The 16,350-nt window shown below is 43.2% G+C and overlaps 1 protein-coding gene across 13 annotated transcripts in view; it reads right to left on the reverse strand.

The window, feature by feature from the left end:
- Positions 1-16,350, reverse strand: part of amph (amphiphysin) — a 131,483-nt gene that overhangs the window by 29,609 nt on the left and 85,524 nt on the right. For 8 of the 13 annotated variants that reach the window (XM_036985496.1, XM_036985494.1, XM_036985492.1 and 5 more), the window contains exons 10-16: positions 15,305-15,443; positions 11,255-11,371; positions 3,963-4,064; positions 3,741-3,764; positions 3,067-3,090; positions 2,370-2,711; positions 733-765 (exon numbers count right to left, since the gene is read on the reverse strand). In XM_036985496.1, the coding sequence (XP_036841391.1) occupies positions 733-765; positions 2,370-2,711; positions 3,067-3,090; positions 3,741-3,764; positions 3,963-4,064; positions 11,255-11,371; positions 15,305-15,443 (781 nt within the window). The remainder of the gene's footprint in view (positions 1-732; positions 766-2,369; positions 2,712-3,066; positions 3,091-3,740; positions 3,765-3,962; positions 4,065-11,254; positions 11,372-15,304; positions 15,444-16,350) is intronic. The other 5 variants (XM_036985497.1, XM_036985495.1, XM_021612622.2 and 2 more) reach the window with 3 other exon arrangements.

The following is a 16,350-nucleotide window of genomic DNA, read 5'->3' on the forward strand; positions in this document are numbered from 1 at the left end:
TGGTCGGCCATGGAAACCCATTTTATGAAATTCCCGTCGAACAGTTCTTGTGCTGAAGTTGCTTCCAGAGGCAGTTTGGAACTCGGTAATGAGTGATGCAACCGAGGACAGATGATTTTGACGCACTACATGCTTCGTGAGCTTGTGTGACCTACCACTTCGCGGCTGAGCTGTTGTTGCTCCTAGACATTTCCACTTCACAATAACAGCACTTACAGTTGACCAGGGCAGCTCTAGTAAGGCAGAAGTTTGACAACTGACTTGTTTGGAAAGGTGGCATGCCACGTTGAAAGTCGCTGAGCTCTTCAGTAAGGCCATTCTACTCCAAATGTTGTCTATGGAGATTGCATGGCTGTGTGCTCGATTTTATACAGCTGTCAGCAACGGGTGTGACGGAAATAGCTAAATCCACGAATTTGAAGGGGTGTCCACATACTTTTGTATATATATAGTGTATAATATTTATGGTCAGTTTTAACAAGTAATTGCATTCACAGGATGAAATACGAAAAAAATATGCGACACAAATGGAGATTAACTTAAACCAAAAAATGGTAACATCTCCTCCTAATGATCTGTTGCAAGTGATCCAACTTGATCCTGTCCGCTACCATATTATATTTTAGTTTTTTAATGACAAAGCATCTGCTCTAACTAACAAGGCAGCGATGAATCCTTTTCTCAATATCATCTTGTGATCACTAAAATAGAAATTTGGTCGAGACTAATTACCTGGGGAAATCCGTTAAATGCATTGTTGGTCACCTAAATCAAATCACAGACACACAATTAGTATGGGAGGCTTTTGGCATGGCTGCTTTGAAATGTGTTTTAATTTTGCGGCAAGTGATGGAATGTTTTTTTATAAAATTGACAAAGTGGAACCGACAAGCAGACAAGCAAGCAGAGGAGAGAGAGGAGAAGAGGACTGGGATTCTGTGGCGCTGCAGGATCCAGGTAGGGTTGCGGGACAGCACTTTTTATTTTATTATTTGTACATCTGTGGGAGGGAAAATAAGGAAGAGGGGATTCTGTTTGCTCTAGACTACTCTACGCTATTCTCTACGTAGAGGGGGGAGGAAGTCAGGTACCTCTTCCTTCTCTGTATCTATCTCTTGGTACAACTTTCCGTATCTCCTGTTCGCGACCTCGTCTTCGGACAGGTCCGAGTTATCAGGCTCTTTGTGAGCTCGGCGGACGACTCCTTCCTTAGCTACTGCTTCGCTTCTTGGCCCGGGAAAGGAGGCGAAGAGGTCCCCTGCCTGGCTGCCGTCACCCCCTGAGGAGAAGAAGCCACTGCTGTCGCTGACTTCCTGCCAGGACCCGCTGTCGGTGGTGGCGCCCCCTGTCTCTGCGGAGGGAGCGGGGAAACCTGCCCACTGGACTGAACCATTGTTAGCGAAAGGGTCTGCCGCCCACCCTGCCCCAACTTCCCCGGTCGTCTCTGCGAATGGGTCTGTCGCAAATCTAACTTCCCCACCTCCCCCTTGAGTTACGGCAAAGGGACCAGACTCAAATCCCCCTCCCACATGAGTTTCCGCAAAAGGATCAGACACAAAATCCCCTCCCCCGCCTTCCCTCTGAGTCTCCGCAAAAGGATCTGAGGCAAATCCCCCAGGCGTCTCTGCAAAGGGGTCAGACTCAAAACCACCTTCCCCAGGGATCTCCACAAAAGGATCGGTCCCAAAATGGATCACCTGATCACCGGTTGAGCCCTGTTCTGGGACACTGGTTGGATCCGCAAATGCTGTTCCTGTTTCGGCAGACTGCGTTGGTGCCTGTTCTATTGGTTGGGCCCAGTCAGCTGCGAACCCTGCATCGCTTGCCAGAGCCTTCTCCTCCTGTAAAGGGGTGGCCCGATCACTTGAAGCCCAGTCTGCGAAGCCTCCCTGGGCTGTGCTACGGTCTGTGAAACCCTGGTCTGCGGCGGAATCCAGTTCATCGTCAGTGCTGGCCCATCCTCCGTTCTGCACCACTGAGTCCCCCCACTCCTCCGTCGTCTCATATTCTGAGCCGAAACCTTGTCTGCCGGCCGGCCGGACCAGGTACAGGCCAGGCTCGCTGCCTTCAGGGGTGTCCTCAATAATCTGGCCATGCTCGTTGGTGATGCGCAGGCCCGGTGTGGATTTGCGACGATCTCTCCAACCTGCCTCGTCTCCCTCTGAATCTGCCTGACCTGCTCCCCACCCTGCCTCCCATCCCTCTCCTGACCCTGCCTCTCCTTTCCCTGCCTCCCCTGCCTCTCCCCATCCCCATGATCTTGCCTCTGGTGGCCCCTGCCCCGGCTCCTGCTGGGCCTGCTGGTCGCCCCCCACTGCACAAGGATCACAGTTGGGGGTAAGTTGGGGGTTGGGATCCCAGCCGCTAACCTCGTCTCCAGCTGCGGCCGTTTCGGCCCCCTGTGGCTGCTCTGCTGCTGCTGCCTCCCCTGCCTCCCCGCCCCAGCCGTCCGCTGCAGGCCAGCCTTGGGCCTCGTCCTGCCTTGTGGTCGCTGGAACCTCGCCGGCTGCCGCCTCGGTGGCAGACGGGACAGAGTCTCCTTTTGCCGGGGCCGAGCCGAAGTCAGCAGCCCAGTCGGTGGCGAAGCTGGGGTCTCCCGCCTGCTCGGGGAATGCGGGGAACCCAGGGTTAAAGTCAGCAGTGTTCGGGGCCTCGCCACCGCCGCCCCCATCCTCCTCCACACCCACAGTACTCATAGACCCAGAATCCATCTGGAAGGACCAAGCCGGTGCGTGAAGGTAAGGTAAAGAGAGCACAGAGAGTGTTTATCACAAGAGGACAGAGAGAGAAGGTGAAATAATTGGCAGAGGTAAAGAAAGAAGACAAGGCATAGACACAAAAGAAGACAATTGTGACTGTGGATTGTGGCTAATGGAGTGGTCTGTGGTGGAGTCTAGTGAACAGTTCTGGATTGTGACGAAAAGAGTGAAAAACATACAGGTATCAAACTACTGGCTTGATGACAGGTACGACCAGAGGTCACAGATATTAACATTTTGAAATCAAGGCACGTAAATATTTGCCAAAAGGGATTTTGATGATTTGGAAGTCAGGTGTATTACGTACAGGCTGCGCAGGTTCAGCATTTCCCTGGGGAAAAAAACATTTGTATTTAATGTCATATTCATCAGTATACTACTGTAAAAGTAGTATACTACTTTATTATCAATAAGAACAAAGTTAAATATAACTTTCATTCATCGTTACACATACAGATTGTAATAAAAATATACATGGAATAGCATAAGAATAAGACAGGGGCAAGTTAATTGCTTGGAACTTAACTTGCAGTCTGCTATTTGGTAGTCTTAAATACTGTTGCATGGGAGAAAAAACATTTGGCATAACAAAAGCCACAAAATGGCTACTTTGTTTTTATTTAGTCTACTGAGCATGCATATCACCATGCCAATCAAAGCTAGTAGAGGTCAGGAGTCCTACGTGTTGAGACTGATAGCTTTTGCTCAATGTTTTTTCTTAATTTTTTACTTGATTGAAACACTTGAATAAAGATCCGTGCTAAATGGGGACATGTAAAATGGGTTCTAGTCTTGTCTTTTTCAAAATTCAGAGTATAAAAAATTCAATGTATACTTAATTCTCTAACATATCTAGGTATAATATATATTATTATAGTGTATTGTAACTAACTAATGACTATCTCATACATCAAGGTTATAAATCTCATCAAGCAACCAATCAACCAACGAATCAATCAAGTAGGACATTACTGTACTTACTGTCCACAAATCCCAGGGTAGTTGCTGTAGAACAAAACACGTGATTATTCACTATGAATGACGAGCACTCTATGTGCTCTATTGGTGTGCACGTATATTACTAGAGAGAACAGCGATATACATCATCTAGTGTACAGAAACATTTAAAGCTGAATATAAGATACATTTAAGACAGATAACATAGCATTGTGGTATAATAGATGAAAATGGAGATAAATGGACCTGTGTTATGGGTGGTGCAGCCTGTCCGATAGTGGTGTTGCCGTCAGGCTTGAATGGATCAAAGTCCAGATCCAGGAGAGATTCTCCGGGTCTTTCATTTGGCTGAAAATAATAGAATTCAAGTGTTGGTTGAGTTAACAGCTCTCTAACACAACCGTACTGAAAGGCTAAACATTTGAGATCAGGAGCAGTATCTGTCATACATCTCAGAATAGGAGTGCTGATCTAGGATCAGGTTCATCCTCCCTGTCTTTGTAATCTTATTCATTGTGATCTCAAAGGCAAAACTGATCCTAGAACAGCACTCCTACTTTGAGACGCTTCATATGGCCCCAGGTTATTTGTATACTTTGTAGTTTATAAGGGATTTGTAATCTTGACGGCACTCTCTTAATAAACCCTTGACCCCTCCCCTCTAAAACAATACATGTTTAATATATCCCACTGGTGGAAAACCTCCAAACACTGTGACCCACCAGGACCAGGAGCAAACAGTACTGTAATAGATGGAATAATAACGGGGCATGCTAGTGGAGACCTCTGCATCTTAGGTAGTTGTCGAGAGTAGTTTAGTGCCCAGTTTGAATACTTTGAAAAAGCCAGATAGTTGCATGCACAAAGCCAAGTATAGACACAAAAGAAGACAACTGTGACTTGTGGCTATTGAAGTGGTCTGTTGTGGAGTCTACTGAACAGTTCAGGGCCCGTTTCCCCAAAACATCTTAAGGCTAAGTCCATCAGTAGAACATTCGTAGGAGCATCGTTAAATCTATGAGCTGTTTCCCCAAAACCATAGTTACTAAAGTTGCACTTGAAAATGTTAGTTATTTACCAACTGCCTCAGAACATTCTTAGAATAGCTAAGCGTGTCCTTAGATGCGTTTTTTCCCTACCGTGTCACTTTATACACAGAAGAGCACAGCTAAACATACAACACATGACTAAAATGATGTGGACACGTGCTGTTCGAACATCTAATTCCAAAATAATGGCCATTAATATGGAGTTGGTCCCCCTTTGCTGCCATAACAACCTCCACTCTTCTGGGAAGGCTTTCCACTAGATGTTGGAACATTGCTGTGGGGACTTGCTTCCATTCAGCCACAAGAGCATTAGTGAGGTTGGGCACTGACGGTGGGCGATTAGGCTTGAATTGCAGTCGGTGTTCAAATTAGGGCTGTGGCGGTCACGAAATTTCATCAGCCGGTGAATGTCAAGCAAATAACTGTCAGTCTCTTAACTAACATAAACACATTTAGCATTTGCTGGCATCCACACACAGCCTACAAGGCACTGATGCAGACCAATTCCGAGGTGCATAATGAAGATATTGGAAGAACTGTCCACATTTACTTTTCGTCAGCCAACAAGATGAGTAGGCTTAACAAACAGCAAAACCACTAGCCTATGTCAATCTACAATCCCCCATAGTACAAAAGTTGACCCATTCTATTCTGTGCGAGAAATAAATATTCCAAACATAGTCTGGGACAGTTGTGGGACAACCACTAGCATCAAAAAAAACTTTTTTAAACAATGTGGCTGATGCAACACATCAGAACGTTTATCTTAAAATGTTGACAAACTATTAGGTTATTTCTTCACATTATAAGTGCAGCAAAGCGCACATGGCAGTAGGCTATAAGCATTCCATTAGCGTTAAAACACCATTACCAAAAGTGACCGTAAATGTGTTCATGTATGTAATGGTTTTATTATAAAGGTGCATTTTTATGGTGAAATAATTTCCCCCAAGCTTGACTCTCACGCACTGCTTATGTATCCCAGTTAGGCTTTACACCCCAAGCCGATTAATGTGCTTAATTTTAAGAAGTTATTTGTCCACTTTAGTTGTGAAACAAACCTTATTAAAACATATAGGCCTATGGGCTAGGCTAAATGACTATGATTCATGTCATCTATCCATTTAAATAGCGAATGGAGGATATTTTTCCCGTGGTTATTTTTCATGCCAGCCAGGTAGGCTATACTCCTGTTGTATAGATAAGCAATGTGCTTAATATAAGGAAAGTTGAGAAATAAATATAGTAGGCCTAGCCTATAGAAAGCTGATGGGATCCTCCTATTTTTAATAGAGGCCATCACTGTTTTCTCGCTCAATTGCATAGCCTATAGAAATGTTGCACAACATGACCTCATGGATTCTCGTTAAGTGTTTGATTCGATTTTTGAAAACATTTACATTGATGTCAGTGATTAGAGGGACATTAGAGTGCTGAGTACCAGGTAGTTATGAAGTTTAGTAAGCTAGTAATGACCATCAGCAGCATCAGAGCTTGGAGAAGCCTAATTACCGTGACTAAATGGTCACATTGAATTTGACTGTCTTCATGACTCGTGTGTGACCGCAGGTGTGGCCATAATACAGTCACCGCAACAGCCCTAGTAATAACACCCATTTGACTCTAGAGGGAATTTATCGCTCTCCCTCTGCCTGCTTATGTGCTCTTAACAAATTGTCATTCCTGCTGTCTAACTATGCTAAATTCAAATTATTAATAGTGGGTTATCTTAATCTGTATTGGTTGATGCCAAGTCTGATGGGCTGAAAGATATTTGAACTGCGCTAAGTCTAACTCAGCTGATAACTAAACCAACTCGCCCCAATTTTAATGAGCAACATTTTTTGTCTGAGCTGCGACTGAGTGACTGGTGGGTTGTTTTAACTATCATTGACATGGATCATGCCCTCTAATTGTTTGAGTTCCCTGTTTAACACTAGAACCGCCTGGCCTTTCAGAATGAAATAACCCGCTAGAGTCAGGCATCCCCTTCAGCGTACGCATTAGATGCATGTCAACCTGCAAGATGTGCAAACATGCTTGATAAATAAATGCTTGCTAAATAGAGAATAAACTATTGTAAATGATTAATTGCATGAATAAATATTTGTGAAAATATATTAATGACAACATTTGTTGATTGTATCAGATACTGTATTGTTCCTTTATCGCTGTTTCTTTACACATGAATCAATTGCGTCTTCTCTTTTTGCTTCGGGTCCACAGTCAGCGTACAGCTTTGGGGCTGTGTGTGAACAAGCCCCACAAACAAAACGGTTTCACTGCACACAGATTTCATGGACCTTGTTTTGTGTGCACCTGCCGACTTGACATTGTGACTTATTTTTCCCAGAGTGGGAACTGTGGTGCTTGGAGAAGAGGGAGAGCAGGATCTGCTGCCTTTGCAGCCTGTTTGGCGGCTGTAGCTTCTTTCATGTGGTTCTCATGAAGCTCACGTGCCCGATCCAGTGGGATGCATGGTGCTGAGGATGCAAACACGTCTTTATTTTAAATCTGTACACCGTGAGTGCTGCTTTACCACTCTCCAGCACTGATGTGGAGTACAGATCCACTGGTATGTTTTGCACAGAGGGGGGGGGGGGGGGAGCTCCCGCCTTTGTTTGTTTACTGTTCCGAGCAGGCTAGTCTTCTTTGCAATCAATTCTGTGCAACTTCCAGCGCTTTACGTTACAGTTTTAACAGCAAGTAGGCTACTGTGGCTATTTGATCATAATGTAGACCTACCAGAGTGGACTACCATCAAAAGCAATGGAAAAAATGCACCGCGGAACATTTTAACATAGAAATAGCTGCTCTATAATTCAGCCTACAGTAGCAGTCAATGTATGGAGCTCAATGCAAATCAAATCAAACTGTATTGGTCACATACCAGATGTTAATGTGAGTGTAGTGAAATGCTTGTGCTTCTAGTTCCGACAGAATACTTGTTAGATATTACTCCACTTACAAATTCACAACGACTATCTTATACACACAAATGTAAAGGGGTGAATAAGAATGTGTACATACACTGTATACATATATGAATGAGCGATGGCCATGCGGCATAGGCAAGATGCAGTAGATGGTATAGAATGCAGTATAAACTTTTGAGATCAGTAATGTAGGATATGTAGACATTATTAAAGTTGCGTTATTTAAAGTGACTAGAGATACCTTTATTAAATCCATTTATTAAATGTATTAAAGTGGCCAGAGATTTGAGTCTGCAGCAGCCACTCTATTTTTTATTTTACCTTTATTTAACTAAGTCAGTTAAAAACAAATTCTTATTTTCAATGACGGCCTAGGAACAGTGGGTTAACTGCCTGTTCAGGGGCAGAACAACAGTATGCAGCTGTGTGCAGTACCTTGTCAGTTCGGGTTACTAGTCCACAGCTCTAACCACTGGGCTACGCTGCCGCCCCTATGTTAGTGATGGCTCTTTAACAGTCTGATGGCCTTGAGATAGAAGCTATTTTTCAGCCTCTCTGTCCCAGCTTTGATGCACCTGTACTGACCTCGCCTTCTGGATGATAGCGGGGTGAACAGGCAGTGGCTCGGGTGGTTGTTGTCCTTAATGATCTTTTTGGTATTCCTGTGACATTGGCTGCTGTAGGTGTCCTGGAGGGCAGGTTGTTTGCCCCCGGTGATGCACTGTGCAGACCGCACTAACCTCTGGAGAGCCTTGCGGTTGTGGGCAGAGCAGTTGCCGTGCCAGGCGGTGATACAGCCCGACAGGATGCTCTCGCTTGTGCATCTGTAAAAGTTTATGAGCGTTTTAGGTGACAAGCCAAATTTCTTCAGCCTCCTGAGGTTGAAGAGGCGCTGTTGCGGCTTCTTCACCACGCTGTCTGTGTGTGTGGACCATTTCAGTTTGTCAGTGATGTGTACGCCCAAGAATTTAAAACTTTACACCTTCTCTACTGTACTGTCGATGTGAATTGGGGGGTGCTACCTCTGCTGTTACCTGAATTCCACAATCATCTCATTTGTTTTGTTGACGTTGAGAGAGAGGTTATTTTCCTGATACCACATTCCGAGGGCCCTCACCTCCTCCCTGTAGGCTGTCTCGTCGTTGTTGGTAATCAAACCTACCACTGTGGCGTTGTCTGCAAACTTGATGACTGATTTGGATGCGTGCATGGCCACGCAGTTATGGGTGACCTGGGAGTACAGGAGAGGGCTGAGAACGCACCCTTGTGGGGCTCCAGTGTTGAGGATCAGCGGGTAGAGATGTTGTTTCCTACCTTCACCACTTGGGGGCGGCCCGTCAGAAAGTCTAGGACCCAGTTGCACAGGGCGTGGTCGAGACCCAGGGTCTCTAGCTAAATGACGAGTTGAGTGTACTAGGGTGTTAAATGCTGAGCTGTAGTCAATGAACAGCTTTCTTACATAGGTATTCCTCTTGTCCAGATGGGATCGGGTAGTGTGATGGCGATTGTGTCATCTGTGGAAAAATTGGTGCGGTAAGCAAATTAAAGTGGGTCTAGGGTATCAGGTAGGATGGAGGTTATATGATCCTTGACTAGTCTCTTGAAGCACTTCATGATGACAGAATGCGAGTGCTACGCTTGTCGATAGTAATTTAGTTCAGTTACCTTAGTTTTCTTAGGGACAGGAACAATGGTGGCCATCTTGAAGCATGTGGGTACAGCAGACTGGGATAGGGATTGATTGAATATGTCTGTAAACACACCACACCATCCAGCTGGTCTGAGCATTCTCTGAGGACGCAGCTAGGGATGCCGTCTGGGCCGGCTGCCTTGCGAGGGTTAACACATTTAAATGTTTTACTCACGTTGGCCACGGAGAAAAAGAGCCCACAGGCTTTGGTAGTGGGTGACCAAATACTTTGTAGGTGACCAAATACTTATTTTCCACCATAATTTGCAAATAAATTCATAACAAATCCTACAATGTGATTTTCTGGATTTTGTTTTTCATTTTGTCTGTCATAGTTGAAGTGTAACTATGATGAAAATGGCAGGCCTCTCATCTTTTTTAAGTGGGAGAACTTGCACAATTGGTGGCTGACTAAATACTTTTTTGCCCCACTGTATACCTAATTGGGTCCTAAAATGTAAATTCCTATAGCAAAATGATCCATGGTAAGACCATCTTTAAAAATTCCATATGTCAGCTTAGACCCCCTCCCCCTAGATAAAAAGCAATTAAAAAAAAAAAAATAGATATGGCCACTCCCTAATCAGATTGTACAGTCAACTTCCTGCCAGTTCTTGACTATGGTGACACAATTTACCAGAATGCAGCAGCCACTACTCTTAAACCTTTGGAAAGTGTCTACCATAGTGCACTTCGCTTTATCACAGGTGACAGTTTTAATACTCAGTGCTGCATCCTGTATCAAAAGGTTGGCTGGTCCTCATTAAAGTCCCATAGATCACTTCATTATTCCCTTTTTGTTTACAAAGCTCTAATACACAAGCTTCCAACTTTCCTAACATAATTGCTAACGTATAAAAGAATGAGCTACCGAACCCACTCGCAGAATTGATTAACTCTTGAGGTTCCTCAGGTCTCCACTGAATTAGATATATTCCACGTTCAGTTTTAATGCACCTCACTGCTGGAGCAATTTGCAGAACTCATTACAATTAGATGTTCTAGTGCCGCTAGTTTAAGGTGTTAAATTGAGGACGTAGTAGCTGAGGACTAAATGTTTCCATAAATGTTGTATTTTGTATTGATTGCTGTTTGGTTTTACATTGTATTGGTTGTGATCAATAAACCCCTGGGAATGAGACCCTGTTCTCAATGGGTTTCCCTGAATAAATATAGAATAATAATAATACAAATGTAATAACCTCCAGTAGAGATAACATAGGCCTATATATGTAAATGACATTGAAATAATCAATTTAGTTTTCATTGAATTTAGTTTTATTTTGCTATTTGGCTAATGTCTATAATTTTTGCCTGAATATATTTCATGTTGTGTAGCCTAACAGGTGCACAATGATGTGCCATATCTTGATTTAGTGCATTATTATAGGGTATGCATTAGAATAAGCCGTCTCAATATTTGCAGCCAATAGGTGATAATTCCTCTCTGAGAGCTGATCCGTAATTAGTATTGTGGAATAATTCAAATACTAAGGTAAGATTTGAATGGAGAAAGCTGATCCGAGAGCAGCGTTGCCTTTCTTTCGATCCTATCAGTATCGACACATACGTCAATAACGCACTTAGCGAACCTTCTCTCTGTGTGGTGTTTTGGGAAGCGCACGTTACATCTTAGGCCGTCGCAGGAAAGATGCAACGTTAAAACACTCGTAAGACTAAGTTCTATCAGGAAACCGGGCCCTGGATTGTGATGAAAACGCTCTCTCTACGGTCATCTAGACAGATGGGAAAGTTCCACTGCATAGCTTTCACGAATACAATCATGTCAATGCATGTCCAAGGAAAGGAGAGCATAAGAATCCCTTGTTAAAATGATGAAATTGGACCCAGGATGTGACTGACCTGCGAGGGCGTAGCCGCGGGTAAGAACTGGCCCCCAAACAAGTCGATTATCTGCTCCTGGTGCAGCTCCTTGGTCGGGGTCTTGGGTGGCGGGGGCACTGGTGGTCCCTTTTTGAACTGGGGAGGTGGAGAAGGTTGCCAGAAGCATTAGAGTTTTGGTGTTGGGTAACATAGATATCCTATGAAGTGTTCTATTTAGTTCCGTGGTGGATACATTCTTAGGGTTGTTAATGTCACTCCATGTCAAACATACTGCAATTCACTGATTCACCTGTATCTCACATCATCATTGACTGTGCTGTACATGTATTCAACATGTGACTATACTATGGCAATCTAGACAATCATAGGAGAGTGACAAGATTTGTTTATAACCACTGAACCTTATACAACTTGCTCTTGGAAGATGTTTTACAGACATATATGTATGACTTGCATGAGTACTTAAAGAGGTTAAGGGAGAATTTGGTTGCCAAGGCAATATGGCATTACAAATTAAATGGGCTCACAGAACATATCCATTTTTATCCTATGTGAATACATAAAATATAATTGACTGTAGTACGTAAACTGTATACATTCTGGTTGGTTTTAATCAGAATATGAACAATGGTTAGATAACCATGAAGTAGATACTGTAGTGTAGTAGATACTACAGTACCCCTGAATGCCTTAGGAAACACTGATAGGTGAACATGCTAATGCTAAATATGTCTACTACTCATACTAGTCAGGGATCTACAAACTGAGTGTGACATGCTAACTTACCATGGCACATCACATGCAATGTGCAGGGAAAGAGACAAAGCCAAGGACAGGTGAACATGAGAAGACAACTAAAATCGTTACCAAAAAAACTGTGCTGTGTTCAAATTTGATACGGGAAATACAGGCAATCTTTGATTGGACTGGTCCTTGTAGAGTTAAAATTAATATTCAAAAGTAGTCAGGTGTGGAAAACAGAAACTATACATCAAAAGCACAAAAAATTGTTGATACAACTGTACAAAATAAATGTTAGTCTGGTGGTGGTGTATGGATCGTAGAACCGTCGATGCACAGAGAGTTCTGCAGTCTATACAGTGCCTTTGGAAAGTGTTCAGACCCCTCGACTTTTTCCACATTTTGTTACGTTACAACCTTATTCTAAAACTGATGAAAAAAAATATCTTCATCAATCTACACACAATACCCCATTATGGCAAAGCGAAAACAGGTTGTTAGAAATTTGAGCTAATTTATAAAATAAAAAATCCTGGAACTATTACATTTACATAAGTATTCAGACCCTTTACTCAGTACTTTCTTGAAGGACCTTTGGCAGCGATTTGTGACAGAAAAGTTGTATTTAACTGGTTTGTTTGATATTAATAGTTAGAAATGAATACTTAACAAATAGGAAGACATTTTTGTCCTGCTAATGCTGTGTTTTTATGGTCTCCTACTCCTAAGCTATCTCCAGTAAAACACATTCTTGTCTATGTAATGCAGTCTTTAACTCATTTGTCAGGTCAAGCCATCTCTAGTGACCATACGCCCAGATTAGCTGCAGGGAACTAGAGTGAACAATCCATCATTGTCTCAAAATCATCCTTGCATCTGAGAAACTAAGCCAGGGTGAGGATAAGACAACACCACCCGGTGCAGATAAAGACAGGATAAACCCAGAGTGACTTATGATGCCACAATCTGCATGGGAGGTGTGGAACCAGCCATGACTAAGCATTGTTAGTGTCAGATATATAAACAACTCTGCATGTCTGTAAAGGTTAAGCTCTCGGCAACACACACTTCAAAGTGTGTGGTCGATGGTTTCATTATTGCAATAATTAATCAATGTTAAATAGAGATTGATTGGTTGAATAGTTGTCCAAGTCTCTCTCAGTATACATGAATTTCCACGACAGATTACAGCATCGCTCCTTCATGGGTTTAACGCCACAAGCTTGGCACATCTGTATTTGGGGAGTTCTTCTCATTCTTCACTGCAGAGCCTCTCATGCTCTGTCAGGTTGGATGGGGTGAATTACTGCACAGCTACTTTCAGGTCTCCTCAGAGATGTTCAATTGGGTTCAAGTCTGGGTTCTGGCTGGGCCACTCAAGGACATTCAGAGACTTGTCCCAAAGCCATTTCTGTGTTGTCGTGGTTGTGTGCTTAAGGTCGGTGTCCTGTTGGAAGGTGAACGTCCTGAGTGCTCTGGAGCAGGTTTTCATCAAGGATCTCTCTGTACTTTGCTCTGCTCATCTTTGCCTCGATCCTGACTAGTCTCCCTATCCCTGCCGCTGAAAAACATCCCCACAGCATGATGCTGCCACCACCATGCTTCACTGTATGGATGGTGCCAGGTTTCCCCCAGACGTGATTATTGGCATTCAGGCCAAAGAGTTCAATATCGGTTTCATCCGACCAGAGAATCTTGTTTCTCATGGTCTAAAAGTATTTAGGTACCTTTTGGCAAACTCCAAGCGGATGGTCATGTGCCTTTTACTGAGGAGTGGCTTCCGTCTGGCCACTCTACCATAAATGCCTCATTGGTGGAGTGCTGCAGAGATGGTTGTCCTTCTGGAAGATTCTCTAATCTCCACAGAATAATTCTGGAGCTCTGACAGAGTGACCATCGGGTTCTTGGCCATCTCCTTGACCAAGGCCCTTCTCCCCCGATTGCTCAGTTTGGCAGGGCGGCCAGCTCTAGGAAGGGTATTGGTGGTTCCAAACTTCTTCCATTTAAGAATGGAGGTGACTGTGTTCTTGGGAATTTTCAACGTTGCAGACATTTTTTGGTATCCTTCCCCAGATCTGTGTCTCGACACAATCCTCTCTTGGAGCTCTATGGACAATTCCTTCGACCTCATGGCTTTGTTTTTGCTCTGACATGCACTGTCAACTGTGGGACCTTATATAGACAGGTGTGTGCCTTTCCAAGTCATGTCCAATCAATTGAATGTACCACAGGTGGACTCCAATCAAGTTGTAGAAACATCTCAAGGATGATCAATGGAAACAGGATGCACCTGAGATCAATTTCGAGTCTCATAGCAAACAGTCTGAATACTTATGTAAATAAGTTATTTCTGTTTCTGCCATTATGGGGTATTGTGTGTAGATTGCTCAGGATTATTTAAAAAAAATCAATTTCAGAATAAAGCGTGGAAAAGGACAAGGGGTCTGAACACTTTTCGAAGGCACTGTTCTCCATGTTGGCATCCAAGAACAACATTATTGTTGGCATCCAAGACAACAAGTGCATTTAAGTCTGGCATTTGGGAAACAAAAATCATCTGGGTTTTGGGTTCCTATAGGGAGATTTGCATGGGGTAGTGTGTTTTGGATTGTTAAGACACTCCTCTTCGCACAAACACACACACACACACACACACACACACACACACACACTCACAAACAGTACCTTCATAACTATCAACACATCGCAACCTAAATATAACACTACTCTTAGTATAGTTAAACCATGGTGTTTAAAAATGAATGTGACACCACATGAGAGATTATTACTCACCATTATAACAATACATACAAAGTGTGCGGGAAAGAAATAGAGCCATAACAAGTCAATATGATCTCAAACTGCGTCTACAACTACAGTGGGTTAAACAAATCTGATTCTCAAATAAACAGGCTGTCATTGATTAGTTTGACTTCAAATTTAATTATCTCTTGTTGAACCAGAATTAGCTGGAAATGAATATAAACTACTGAACAGGTGTTTGGTTAGCATACGTCAAAGGAAGACTCGCGGTGGTGTAATTGTACATGGATAGTGTACAACTGAGTAGACCTAGAGCGTCACACAGTATACTGAAATACTTTGGTCTGGCGCTACATGCGTTTGGTTAGAGCATGTTACCAACAGGGGTGGACTTTGTTGATCTAGCCAATGGAAAACACACGATTCAACTAATCAGCCAATCATAAAGGCTTTGATTAGTTGAACCAGGTGTGCTAGTGCTAGGGTGGAACAAATACCTGCATCCAGGACTGAAGTACGAGATTCCTGTGGCTGTCAATAGGAGTGTATTGGGGTAAGGCATACCTGGCCTGAAGGAGATTTGGGCCGGGGCGGGCCGGGAGAGGCAGGTGCCAGCATGTGGTTAGGAGTGTCCACTGGGCTCTCGTCACTGTCGCTGTCCGGTGGCGAGGGGGCCCGAGAGAGTCGCAAAGGTCCTGAATCACTGAAGTAAAGAGGATAAAACAATGAAGATATATTATTTTTTTTACTCATTAACACATGCGCCAACAGGAGAAAGGCTAACTCAAGGAATATGGCTTGTCTATATTTGTGAAACTGTTATTGTCATTTCAATTAAATGTGAAAAGTGCACAATGGTGAGGGTGCAAATGCTGGGATTAAACTGGGATATGATATGCTATTTGTGTAAATATACTCTAACTTGCTGTCCACAGATAGACTCATAGAAAGCAGCTATTTAGTTCATTTGCAAAGTTTAAATTAAAATACATTTAAATGTTGCATATGTGAGAAACATTCCCTGTGCACATAATCCTTTGGATGTTGGGTTGCAATTTGTATTTTAAATAAATTAACATAATGGAATGAGGTTAAATAGAATACATTATCCATAGATGACTGGAATTGGGTGTGGACCTTCTAATTGCGACCCCTGGGAATCAACACAAGATCAATGTTAACAAATGAGCTAATGCTAAAAGGTTTGTCAAAGAGGTTTAAAATAAATTAATATTTTACCTTCATATTACCAGGTTAGTCTCAGATTAAAGATCTATTTTTTAAGAGAGACCTGGACGGAATAGCAAATAAAGAAGTTTATATTGTCACATACATCGGATAGGTGCATTGAAATGTGTTGTTTTACAGGGTCAGCCATAGTAGTACGGCACTCCGGGAGCAAATTAGGGTTAAGTTCCTTGCTCAAGGGCACATCTGATCCAGAGAATGTTTGGGATGCTCTGGATTGACGTGTACGACAGCGTGTTCCAGTTCCCGCCAATATTCATCAACTTCGCACAGCCATTGAAAAGGAGTGGGACAACATTCCACGGGCCACAATTAACAGCCTGATCAAATCTATGCGAAGGAGATGTGTCGCGCTGCATGAA

The sequence above is a fragment of the Oncorhynchus mykiss genome, chromosome 8, assembly GCF_013265735.2.
Source record: "Oncorhynchus mykiss isolate Arlee chromosome 8, USDA_OmykA_1.1, whole genome shotgun sequence".
Taxonomy (NCBI): domain Eukaryota; kingdom Metazoa; phylum Chordata; class Actinopteri; order Salmoniformes; family Salmonidae; genus Oncorhynchus; species Oncorhynchus mykiss.